This window comes from Nymphaea colorata, chromosome 1 (assembly GCF_008831285.2).
Source record: "Nymphaea colorata isolate Beijing-Zhang1983 chromosome 1, ASM883128v2, whole genome shotgun sequence".
NCBI classification, from domain to species: Eukaryota; Viridiplantae; Streptophyta; class Magnoliopsida; order Nymphaeales; family Nymphaeaceae; genus Nymphaea; species Nymphaea colorata.
In genome coordinates, this window is record NC_045138.2 from 15,983,417 (window position 1) to 15,995,894 (window position 12,478).

Genomic DNA, 12,478 nt, shown 5'->3' on the forward strand with positions numbered 1-12,478 from the left:
TTGTGTTTCAGCAGAAGACAGACAACCCACTAATCTTACATTACAAAGCGCTAGAACCCGCAACCTTCCCACAGATTGATTTCCGTCGTGAATTTTTTCTATTGCAATGTAATAATGAGAGAAATCACAACAAGATCGCACAAAGAAATCAATTATAATGATCTATGTGGACATTTGTCAGCTATGCAGACATTAAGTTATCCTGCGCAGCGTAAACTAGTGCCAAAAAACTCAGAGAACGTGCCCAAGGAGAGAATATGTTAAGAGAAGGATATAAAACTCATATCAATTTATCAACGCCAACAACATTTTGGTTTCAGAGTAATAGAGGAAGCAACCTAACATAAACTCAGAAGCAGAAGATGATGCCCAACGTAAACCATTTCCAGTCAAATGACTGTTTACAGTACAAATATAATCACACACTTCATTAGTTTACACTTAAAACAGATCAGCTTGCACATGTTGAAACATTGATAACATGAGCAGAATCATACAACATCCACAAGAAAACCTTAAAGTTAGAACAAGTTAGAGAGAGAAAGAGAACCCATCACAAAAACATCGTCTCCCCACTTTGACATGCCACTCTGAAAAAAATTGGTCTACGGTATCGCATGTAATCTTCCGACTTCTTTCAATACTATGCTACAAGATGCGCTATGTTACACCTGCAAAAAAAAATCAAGTAGATAAATATTTATTTATTCCTTTACAGCAACCATGCTTCTTGTGTAAAAAAGGGTTATGCCAATGGGTCGAACTTGGGTTAGATGCAAGGCCTTACTGAGGCAGACCTAATTGCATCTGGTTTAAAAGGATTACATGATTTCCGGGGTTGAATTCTGATCCCACTATTTTATGATACAATTTTCACATGTAAATGGGTCAAACAGGACTCAGATTTGGACCTCGACACAAACTTATATACCAATCTGGATCAGATTCGTAAATCAAATATTTTTCTTTTACTTGTTGAAAGTTGAAACCAAATGAACCAGTATTCAAATTGGTAAGCATATCTGAGCCTCTGACCCGTTGATATCCCTATCCCTAGGGCTGGAAAACAAGCATACCTTGACAAGATTATACAATTTGCAGATTACTGCTTGAAGAAAATTGTTAAAGCATATTGTACACCACAGGCGACAAAAAAATGGGAAGGAATCCAGATGATGAGGAACTGCCGATAGTTCTTAGTAGATAGTTGATCAGATCCATGAAAACTGTCATGCAGTTTCTAATGCCACTAGAGCGGACACTGCACAGAATGAAAATAAATACTATATCAACAAATTTGCAACGATTAATATTTCCATTGAGTTTAACATTAGTTGGTATTACACTAATGAAATTTATAGATCTTCATCCATTTTTCATCATCATTTCCAGTGCAAAGATTAGGACACATCATAGGCTTCCAAACATATACATAAGCAGAATAAGTTTCCAAATGAACGAAAAAGAGTGGACATTACGTGTGGATTCTGTAGAAGAACAAACGCACCAGTTGATAAACTTGGCAGCTTGTCCAAAGCGGTCATGTCCACAGGTGGTAAACCAGCCATTAAAGCGCAAAAAGAAAATGATAACATGTTCTTTGTTTTATTCTCCTTGGCTATGTCATGAAGTTTGCCTTCTAATTGTAAAATGCAGTACAAATGCTTAGTAACAATTATCTCCAAATGAAGGTCCCTTTGAATAACTTTTTTTATCATCATTTCGCAACTTTTATGGACCAAAAATAAAATGGACTAGCTTGATCATTGGTGAAAGGTACTAGCAAATAGTATCACTGAACAGAAATGCCTGGCATCTCATGAAAGACTTCCAGTCTATCATCACTACCAAAGAAAAAGCCTTGACATTTGGTTCTCCAAAAATATATCATTCCAAGATAAGCCTATGCCTTAATTCGGTTGCTGATCCTGTTTTCTTCATTGCCCTCAAGAGAATGATTTTCTATGAAAAATATAGAGAAATTAACGGAACTCTTATAAGTTGAAAAATGAAAATAAAAAGATAGTATTCATGAAGCGAAAGGGCTTTTAAAATGCTCCATGCAAAAATATAAACAAAAATTAAAAGTGTCTTCTACATATAAAATTAAGAAAATAATGCTTAATATATATTTAAATTACAAAAGAAATGCAGACATAACATGACATTATCAGGATACATAAATACATACATTTTTATGACATTTTGAAAATATTGCTTTGGGGATATTATTTCACCAAAATTTTTACAGTATAAGTGACATTTTCAAAAGTTTGGAAACTGATGACTACGCATTAACTATAACAACAACCATATTGTTTGCATAGATGATCACAAATATCATTTGATTCACCATCATTTGACATCTTGCCCATACCAAGTGCAGATACTAACATTTTTTTTTTATTGAAACATTTTTAAGAAAGATAAAAAATGAATTTGTGCTTCAGAAATCTTCAAACAGTTTAATGGCAGTAATGAAGACTAAAAACCACACAAACAATTGACAAAAACCAATGTCATAAACTACTTTATTTGCATTTGTTGGCGCAAGAAGTTAATCCAGTTGAATTTTCACCAGCTGACCTGAAAATCACGCACTGTGACGAAATCCCAACGTTCTTTTCTCATATCTAAAACTTCTTTGTCTCCATCGTCATATAATATCTGCCACAAAATTTTACGGTAGAGACATCATTTTTTTCCAACATCCTATAGAATAAGTTACAAAAGGAAAAAACACCAAAAATGTAGCATTCGAACAAACAAGAAATCAAGATTAGCCACACATAATGGACATTCATTACTCACTGTGTGTTTTTTGTTCTTTGCATTATAGGCTGATATTTTCCCTTTATAGAATCTGCAATTTTCACGCTACAGTAATTAAATAATGCAACGGAAAGCAGCATTCATAAAAGACAAAGAAGGCTCAAATCTAACATTTCATAAGATGAATGAATAGCACTCACCTCCACCAAATAACTTCTCAAAAAATACAGATTTAAAACAAAAAATCGACTGTTATTACTGCAATTGTGAAAAATGCACAATTATATTCAAGTATATTCATCATAAGGCCCACCTTTGAGAAAACAGCCTAATAGGCTAATATCTACTTTCCAGAAAATACAACATTCTTCAAGGCATCGGTGATGAAAAAGTTACTTAGCTATTATAAAGTCGAGATGGTTTACAAAAAATATTGAGATGGGAACAAAACAAGGAATCTCAAGGACAAATTACACAATACATACATTATCAGTTTATACATGATTTTTCACTTCAACTGGGTTTAACAATGAACAACATGATAAGGAGCATCACATTGCAATAAACAGAAGCCATGCAACTTGAAACAAAAGAACTAATAATTTCAAAGTTGAAACTAGGCTGCAAAGATAATAGATACATCAACTTTTGAATCCCAACAAAAACATATCAGAATTTAGCCCAACAGAGAGAAACAATTTTATTTTTCAATGATGACTGAAGTAGAAAAATTAGACAACCATTGCATAAAAATTGGCAGTAGGATGGTAGTCATTGAATCATTTAATCACACCTTTTGTCTTCTGGCCACCATACTTTCACACGTAGACCAATGCAGTCCCCTCTCCGCTTAATGGAGTGGCCATTAAGAAATCTTCCTGGATTATCAGAAAATAGAAGAAACACATAGAAAAGGGAAGGAGAGGAGGAAGAATCAGATGTCTGAATAGTGAAAATAACTGTTGAAGCAATGCACAAGGAGGCAAGCTTACCACTAGATATTTCTCCAGCAGGCCAATCCTATGCAACAGAAAAATGGCAGTCAATTTATTGTCAACAGGCATGAACTAAGAGCAAACACAAACAGTAATAGTAAATGGAACCATAAAAGCCAGTTTTCCATATCCAACACATTATTACCCCACTGAATAATAAGCTAGAAGTAAATTCTAGAATAAATTACACTTTATCACCTGTAGACTTTCACTATGTTATTCTATACCTTTTATTATATGGCCGAAGGGAAGGACAAATTAATTCAAGGCTCTCCAGCGAACATGAAAGGAAAGTATCCATACAGCACTCTTTTAACAGTGCCTAGAGGGAAGAGTGGCTCAGCTTGTCTGCATTGAATTTCTTCACAAGGACTATACTTCATGGAGGCCTCAAAAACGTTAGGGTCTTGTCACCTCCCCATGCTACCCCCATTTATATTTTTATTAATTGCAAGCTAAACTACTCAACACAAAGCAATTTGGGGACTTGCACCACCTTCATTTCCCTACGTAGTCAGTTTCCTTGCCCATATGTTAATATCTTTGACTTGCATATCTTAGACTTAATTCACACTACTATTGCACTTAAGTGTGCAACGTGAGACACATCTGCATTAAGATTAGCAGTGAAACCTTTAATGATATGTTACTGTTCAATAAACAAATGGCACAATACATTTTGTCTTATTTTCCACCAAAATAACCAAATTCGATTACTTGAAGTGGAGAAAGGGATGCCCACCAAGGATTTACACTTTGCAACCAAGATGTTTCAGAGTATCTCTTAAAGGAATCAGCGTCCATAAAAGGGCACCATCAAGAGAGGCCATTTTATGGTTACAACTTGGTAGCAGAAAGGGATGAAAAGGACTTTCAGAGAAACTAGAGAAGCAGGAAAAATGAAGGATAACTAATTAACAGTCAATAAGAGGCTGTGAAATTATCAAGAGGATGGTATTTTTGATGAGAAGCTCAAGAGCTTATGTCATTTAAACTTTCAGTTAGAGGACCTTTTTTCTTTCTCTCTTTTTCCCAACATTATTTTTCTGCCAGGCAGTTCATTTGAGAATGGTTAGCCCTTCCCCACCCACAGATGCCAGACCTAGTTTCCTTCAAATTCCATAGAAATGCTAACTATTGGAAGCCGAGCCCTAAAAGGCACAGATTTGTGGGGTTAAAGGCTAATGGCCATCAAGAACACCAGCAACTCCTTTTCAAGCTTGGTTCCTGTTATAGCACGAGTTTTATTTTAACTTGTAAGTTCATTATGAATAGTGAAGTGCCATCCTTAAAGAATGTATTATCTATGATTGACTAGGCCTGTGTAAGAGAATAAAGAATTTAAACATTAAGAACAGATTATTTGAAAAAAAAAAAGGCCGTATGGAGAAGACTATATAGATTGGATGGAGCGTGAAAATGAATATGTAAAGGTTCTTTAAAAGTCCAAACAACTTCAAAAGGCTTGACCAGCCACCTTCCAACTAGTAATTAGGTCAACTCGGTATGCTGTCGGTGAGCTGTAGATTTTCACAATAGCAACATGGGTTTAGGAGATCAACAGTTAACGTAAGGAAAGCAGTTTGACTGTTTGAGATGTTGCCCTGAATGTTCTTGACACTCGTCTCATCCTACATCACTTAAATCAACTCATCCTATATCCACCAGATGATTGGTTTAAATTATCTCTCATCAAGATTTTGAACAGACATCAGGGTTTAACTCTAAGAGGCAAGTGAGGGTGACCATTAAGCATTAAGATGGACAGACTAAATAAGCAATAAAGGCAGGGAAACAAAGAACAGAGATGGTGGGATTTTGTGATGAGGAAGTTCAGTGTCCAAATCGATAATTCAAATAGCTAGAGAGGTTGCAACAGGCTTATATAATCAGATACCGAATGGGAACAATCAGCTAAGGAGAAGGTTTTGAAATCTTCAGAGGTTTTAGTAGGTTTACACAGGACTCTTGTGAATGGGCTCCACAAGAGAGGAGGTATTCCACAGAGTAGCTCGCCACAAATAGAGCCATGGCATCAGTTTGAAGGGAAAGCCCCATGATTGACCTCCTTTGGCATCTAATCTGTGAAGTCTATATGTCTAACTCCATCTTGTCAAGAAAAAAACAAACTTAGCCAATTTAATGAACCAAAATATCGACTTACAAGAAGGCCTTTTTCATATAGAAATGCTTTCAGTATAGGTGAAGTAGCTGCCACCTCACAAGCAACAAACTCAGTAGCAGCCTCTGAAGATAGCTTCTGCTTGCTGGGCTTCGCTCCCAACTTTCCTCTGCAACCCAAAGCACCACAGTAGCACTCTTGATCCTTTCCAAATTGAATAAACCTACAAGTAGGTCAGCAAACGGACAATATCACTTTCAGAAGAAACTAATATAGTAAATAACGGACCCAAAAAAAGAAACTAAAACATGGAAAAAGATAAGTAGATCACTATATAAACAAGCCCATATATCATGTAGACATAAGATGCTGGATTTACTACAAAGAATGTTCCCAGCACAGTTACAAGAGAAAATGTAGGGTTTCCGTACTGATAATCATAGGTCAAAGGCTCGCCCATCTTAATCTTGCGTTTAGCAAAAATTCCAATTCTGGTCTCACCATCAACTCTCCTGAAATAAGAAATCATAATCAGTAAGAGATTTATTTTACAAGAAAAAGGTAATTCCATTCAAAGACAGGTAGAGAACCATTTCTGCATTTCAGTATTGGGCTGACAACTATGGTTCATAAAGCGAGACTTGTTTCCCTTGTATGTGGCATCAATAACCATATCCCTGTTAACCTCACACAGATAAAAGTTAGTTTCACCACGGCGCTTCATTTCCCATAGCCTCTCCTCACATGTTTTATCATCAATAACTGCACAAACAATGTGAATGTTTCATGTTTCCTTTATTAAGAATAACAAAGATGATAAAAAAGTTTCAGATAATGACCTTCACCCACATATTCTATGACAAACTCCCCCTGACTTATATCCTCTTTTGCTACCAATCCTAATCCACATTTCTCAGTCTGCAAAAATACCAAGTAAGATGGAATCAAGAAGGGGACAAACCTACAAGTCATGATAATTACAATATGAGCTTTTTAATTTCTAATAAAAGAAACCATACAACAGCTAACCATCGACAAACACAATGTGTAAGATTATTCAAGTCCCTGCTAATTAGCAGCATAGAACCGTAATTTTCTCAATTGCTTGCTATGAGATTGGAGAGAACACCATGCAACGATAACATTAAGAGAAAAATGTTTAAGATACCAGTTGCCCTGGTATGGACTTCACCAACCTTCTGTGTAAGAATAACAAAAAAAGGGAGTTTCAAGCATCGACTCATTAAAAGGAAGAAATATTAGAAAGCATTGAGGCACAATGATTAGAGTCATTAGACACATCATGAATAACTCAACAATCAAACCCACCACATCCACCCTCCCAAAAGACTGGAGAAGCCTCAAGCAAGAAAGAGTTCAATCGCCAATATTGGATTGTGCAAAAGTAAAAGTCTCCCACGTGCACAAGAGAAGCATGAATAATTGCAGTTCATGGAAAGCAAAACAGTGAATAAATGTCTAACAAGTAATGGGGGAACACTTAGCATTTATACAGCCATACGGAGGAATCTAGACATACTTCAGTAAGACCTTCAGTCATTTATATTTTTTCACAATAGCAGATGAAGGACCATAACTCTTTTCCTAAAGCAGAAGTATAATAAGATATAAAATAAAAACTAAAAAGGTATAGGTTGGTTAAATTCAATGTTTTGAACCAACAGAAACTTGAATTCAAGAGAAATAAACAAGTGTCTAACAATATGAAAGACAAAAAAACTAGACTGCTTTATTTTCTTGAGAAAGAATCTGTGAATTAAGATGTACCTTCACTACTTTCATTTTCTTGCTGACACGACTCTGAAAAGGCCTATTGGCACACGAATCTGCACATCGGCAGCTGGATGAACAGCAAGACAATAACATCCTGCGGATAAAGACATTCAGCAATGCAAATTGTTCACGGAAAATAACAAATCAGGCAAGCAACAATGATGTGTATTTTTTGCATATTCATGAAGCACATTAAACAGTTGATGGCAGTAACCATCAAATGAAACAGATAAGTGAAAGATCCAAAATAAGATCAGTCTTACCCACAATGGCAATCTTTCTGACACACAGTTGATGATCCAGGAGAAGCAGCACAGGAACAGAAAATTCCATCATCTTCATTACGCCTCTTCGGTTTCTTTGCTAGATAAACATCTTTAAGAAGTTAAGACCTGAAGACAAACTTGCAATTGCTTGGCTACTTAACGATAAACACCATAATGAAAATGTGAATGTTGCTAGGAATTTGAGGCCTCACCAAATGCACAACCTATGATGCTACTAGAGGGGACCAACTCTTGGTGCACAAAGCCTTCATTCTCTGCTTACATGATATTTCACATTGACATAGAACTGGCAAGAACCAAATTGTACTACTCTTTTCTAAACATTGTACTTGTTAAATATCATACTTATCAATGAGATTCAAAAGAATATTTTCATGTGAATCTCTTTGTAGTCAAGCTCAATTGACATCGAACTATTTAGACATTATGTTCATCCATGAATCTCTCTGTAATACTTTAATTTGTCTCTCAATCAGTGTTGTAAATCTCAGTTTCCATCTCCTATTGGAAACCAAGAACACCAATACATATTGACAACAGGGATCAGCTTGTCTCAGCCTTAAATTCAAAGTTAAAAAAGTAAACTATTTCTAAGTTAGTCTTTTATTAATATATCAGCATGTATAAACCAATACAGGCCAATCAAATCACATGTCGACCAGCTTTTGAAAGGAGCCACCCCCTCATAATGCTTGCATGACGTGCCAATGCTATGCATACCGGCCAATATACACAAATACATCCAATTCCAATTGTTTTGACACTAATACGGGAGAAGAAATCAAGAGAAGCAGAATAGAGGAATTTGGGAGAAACAAAGTCATGAAAAATAAAAAGATAAGAGATACATGATCAACTTGAAGTCAAAAAGCATTCACTGGATAAATGGTCGACTTGAAGTCAAAAAGCTTTCACTGGCCGTAGCTCAAATGCACAGAAAGGAAAAATCATGGTTCTTGTGCTTAACCATGTAATAAATTGGAAACTAATTGATTAAAACTTTGTTTGATTTGAAAATATACAGGGCCTCGCAAGTCATACAAGGGCCAAGTTACTATCAATTTGATGTTCAAGCAACCCTAAAATGCAGAAACAGATGATGCCACGAACAAGGAAACTTCTCTTCTATAAAATAAAGATTGATACATGAAACTTTGAGATGAAACAAATTAGTTTGAAGAAGGAAAAGAAACAACGACCAACACTGGGAGCTTCAAGTTTCATGAAATGTTTGATTCAGCATGTAAAGAACATAAATTAACTCAGACAACAGAATCCATACATTCACTTATTATCTTAACATCTATTCCAATTCAACAGCGCCAAAGAGAAAAAATACAGATCAGGAAAAATAAAATTCAAAAATAAGCATAAGGATACTGCGCTTTATGAAAGTATATTGCATAGATCTCTGTTCCTTTAGCCATTCCGGGAGTTCAAAATCAACAGGAATCTCAGGCACATGAAGCATAGTACTGAAAATGAATCTGACATTTCTCTCAGGTTTCTTCCTTGTCAAGAAAAAACAAAATCTTAGTCATAAGGATGGTATAAGTAAATATCCAAGAAACAGAGACCATAAATAAAAAATACAAGAACCGATGATGAGGATAAAAAACTTGCACAAGAATAAAGGAGCAAAAATGAATTTCCCAACAAAAGATTGCACAGAGACAAGTTGAACATAAAGCACCTGATGCAACAAAGTGGATCAACTTTCTCTAAACTGAAAAAGATTGCTAAGTTGACGAGGTCACTAGACAGAAAGCAACCATGTAACAGGCATTTGGATTTTCATAAAAAGTAGAGAAACACGATCAAATTTTGTCTATTGATTGAGTGGCCAATCGGCACTAATATATTTAAAACCAGAAGGACGATTAAAAATGTAAAGACACTTTTCAAATGTTAACTGGAAAAGTTACCACATAATCTTTTTGTGCTTTGATCCTCTTTTCACGATACCTATTTCCCTGCTCAGCAACACCAAACTTCTGAGCTACATAAGAAATATAAAAGAAATAGAAGAAGATAAAAGCAACTTGTGACAATTATACACGTAAAAATAAAATGACTTCTGCAATTTTTAAGCCTCTTCTTAGTGAGAAGATTGTTTTGAGTCTTTTGACATCACACAGATACATGAGACACTAAAATAACCATTCCTCAAGAGGCTGCACATACTTTCTTCATATATGTCAACACCATTGATGCATATTGGTAGAGTATGTACTTATAGGGTCACAACATCATGAGCTACATAGCCTGCAAAAAGGACGACATTTTTGTCATCAAGAATGTTAACCATAACTAATAAGAAAATAATAAATAATCACGAAAGAAAAGGCAATATAGAGCAGATAAATTTCAGTCACCACTAATACATGAACAGGCACAAAGTAGCAAAATAACCAGACCACCTGTGCAACCTATTATCTTTTTCCTTTAAAAAATGATGGACATAGAGCAGTACTATTGCAAGCTAGTGGTAGAAAAGGACTATTTAACAATTACTTCAACTTTCAGTTTTGAAACATTTAGTTTTGACTTGCGATATCCCAAACATATAAACCAATTTTGAAATGCATTGCAGCTTAGCGTAAGTTGCTTGTGCCTGTTGCCTTGAGAAGCATCAAACACAAAAAAAGCAAACAGAAAAAGTAAAACTTGAAAAATGAAAATCCCAGTGAAACAAAGTTTGGAGCCAGTATTTACATTATCAATTTCAGTATCCCAAGTGCAGCTTCTGCTCATGATTTAAAGGAGGACATCATTTTCTCTATGCAAGGCAAAGTGATCTTTCGTAACCATAGATAGACATTCAAATTCCATGCAGCAAGTGAACGGATGGAAGCCTCAAGCCCCCTCCCCTTTCTTTCTTTTCTTGACACTGAAAGCTCTAGTTCTCTGAAAAGCCTAACAATGAATGTGTGGATGCCATTTTGCAGATAATCTAGGCCTCTCAAAGTAGACATTTGAATGTCGATTTTTTCTGGTTTTAACAAAAATAACTCGTTAATTTGATCATCACAATAACTTTACATACCGTTTGACATACTCTCACTGATTTTAAATCTCTTTCGTGTTACAAATAACCAGCATTCGTATTCATGAGACAGTCTCAACGCATGTCTATGTCCCATAGTTAGTCATATTCTTTTATCAAGGAACTCCAAATCTAAACTTTCTTCGATCAGCTAAAGCAATAAAAATGAGCTAGAGGAACCATTTGAGCACATGTACAAAAGAACAACACAACAAACAAAATTAATATTTCGATAACATCGCAATACAGTCAGCAACAACACCTCGATCCCAACAACCCAATAAATATGCTTAAATCACGACGGCGGCTTCAAAAACAGACTTAGCACAATGAAAGCAAACCAACTGAATGACATATTGTAAGCACGCCACATGAACATGTCGGAACAAAGAATGAAGAAAAAAAATCATAGATTCAACAATCAGTTAGCCGCAGAGAAGAGGTCCGATCGGCAAAACCCTTTTCGAACAACCCACACCCCCTCCCCCCGGCCCGGGGAGAAAATAAAAGCAGCGGGGAACCATTTTCCAGCAAGAAAGAGACGGGTCAGAACCAAACTTCGTTGCTCCACCCACAGTCACGACGAGATAAAGAGCGAGGGAGAGAGAAGGGAACAAAGAAAGAAAAATGGACGAACGATAACCGACAGGAAAATGGGCGACCAGCGTCCACCTTCCGAGCAGAAGAAAGAGAGAGATAGTACCTGGATGACTGAGAGAAGCCAGACGGTAGTTCGGAGGAAGCCGGAAGATGCCGGATTTAGGGCACCAGAGTCGTACTCGAGCGGGGAGGCCGAGAGAGAGCGAGAGAGGGAAGAAGGTGGTCCCGATGTCAACCGCTCCCGCTTTCACAATCCGGCTGCGAGCAGGAAAAAAGAAGCCGAGGGTAAGAGAAAAAAAAAACCCATTCAAATAAGGTACCATTTTCTTTATGTAATTCCCAATCAAGACTCTCTTCCATAAATATTAATAATTACTCACGGGAATCATACGGATTGGCCTTTTCCTACATGTGACAACGGGCTAAATTTTGTTTTCGTTCTCTCGTCCGTAAGAAAAAAACTGTATGTTTCCATATTATTACTTGGCATCGAACAACGCTTCTAGACTTTGCAACCAAGAAGGAGAAAACAAAAGGAAAAAGATATTTATCTTTCGCCTTGTTTCATCCAATTTAACTCATCTTCCAATCTTTATCATGCAAAAGGACATAACACTAATTGTGTTCAAAGCTTCGAACATGGTGCAATCCCAGGTGATAAAATTTTGTTAGATACCGTTTTTTCACATTAATGAATACTTAGAGAAACTGACATTATTTCTCTCTGCGGGTTACGACTTACGGGGATTAATAAAGGAGTCACTCATTTGCAGTAATTTCTTTAAAAATTTTCGCGGGTCAGATTGGAAATTCAAAAATGGAGATTCCATTTGGGATTATGCCTGAAAATGGTTGTCGGAAT

The 12,478-nt window shown here is 36.1% G+C and overlaps 1 protein-coding gene across 6 annotated transcripts; it reads right to left on the bottom strand.

Annotated features, from left to right (window-relative positions):
* Window positions 1-272: 272 nt before the first annotated feature.
* LOC116264249 (histone-lysine N-methyltransferase ASHH3-like) lies at window positions 273-11,874 on the bottom strand. Of its 6 annotated transcripts, none has more exons than XM_031644381.2 (16): window positions 11,720-11,874; window positions 10,155-10,235; window positions 9,896-9,943; window positions 9,351-9,477; window positions 7,947-8,058; window positions 7,678-7,777; window positions 6,729-6,807; window positions 6,480-6,651; window positions 6,321-6,401; window positions 5,932-6,112; window positions 3,765-3,792; window positions 3,566-3,650; window positions 2,812-2,863; window positions 2,587-2,667; window positions 1,077-1,261; window positions 273-671 (listed from the first exon to the last, which is right to left on the bottom strand). In XM_031644381.2, exons 2-15 carry the CDS (start codon window positions 10,176-10,178, stop codon window positions 1,250-1,252), a joined length of 1,182 nt encoding a protein of 393 aa, XP_031500241.1. In that variant the 5' UTR covers window positions 10,179-10,235; window positions 11,720-11,874; the 3' UTR covers window positions 273-671; window positions 1,077-1,249. The 6 variants fall into 6 exon arrangements, with proteins under 6 accessions (XP_031500241.1, XP_031500233.1, XP_031500224.1 ...); XM_031644373.2 differs by having other exon boundaries at window positions 9,896-9,964; XM_031644364.2 differs by having other exon boundaries at window positions 9,351-9,481; window positions 9,896-9,969.
* Between the last annotated feature and the right edge of the window lie 604 nt (window positions 11,875-12,478).

What these genes read in the sequence shown, in the direction of transcription:
- LOC116264249 (XM_031644364.2), bottom strand. Translation starts at nt 10,178, where the DNA reads ATGGTGTTGACATATATGAAGAAA. An exon ending in AATACTGAAATGCAGAAATG is followed by an intron (nt 6,402 to 6,479) that starts GTTCTCTACCTG and finishes TTCTTATTTCAG; the next exon opens with GAGAGTTGATGGTGAGACCA. An exon ending in CCTTTGACCTATGATTATCA is followed by an intron (nt 6,113 to 6,320) that starts GTACGGAAACCC and finishes ACCTACTTGTAG; the next exon opens with GTTTATTCAATTTGGAAAGG.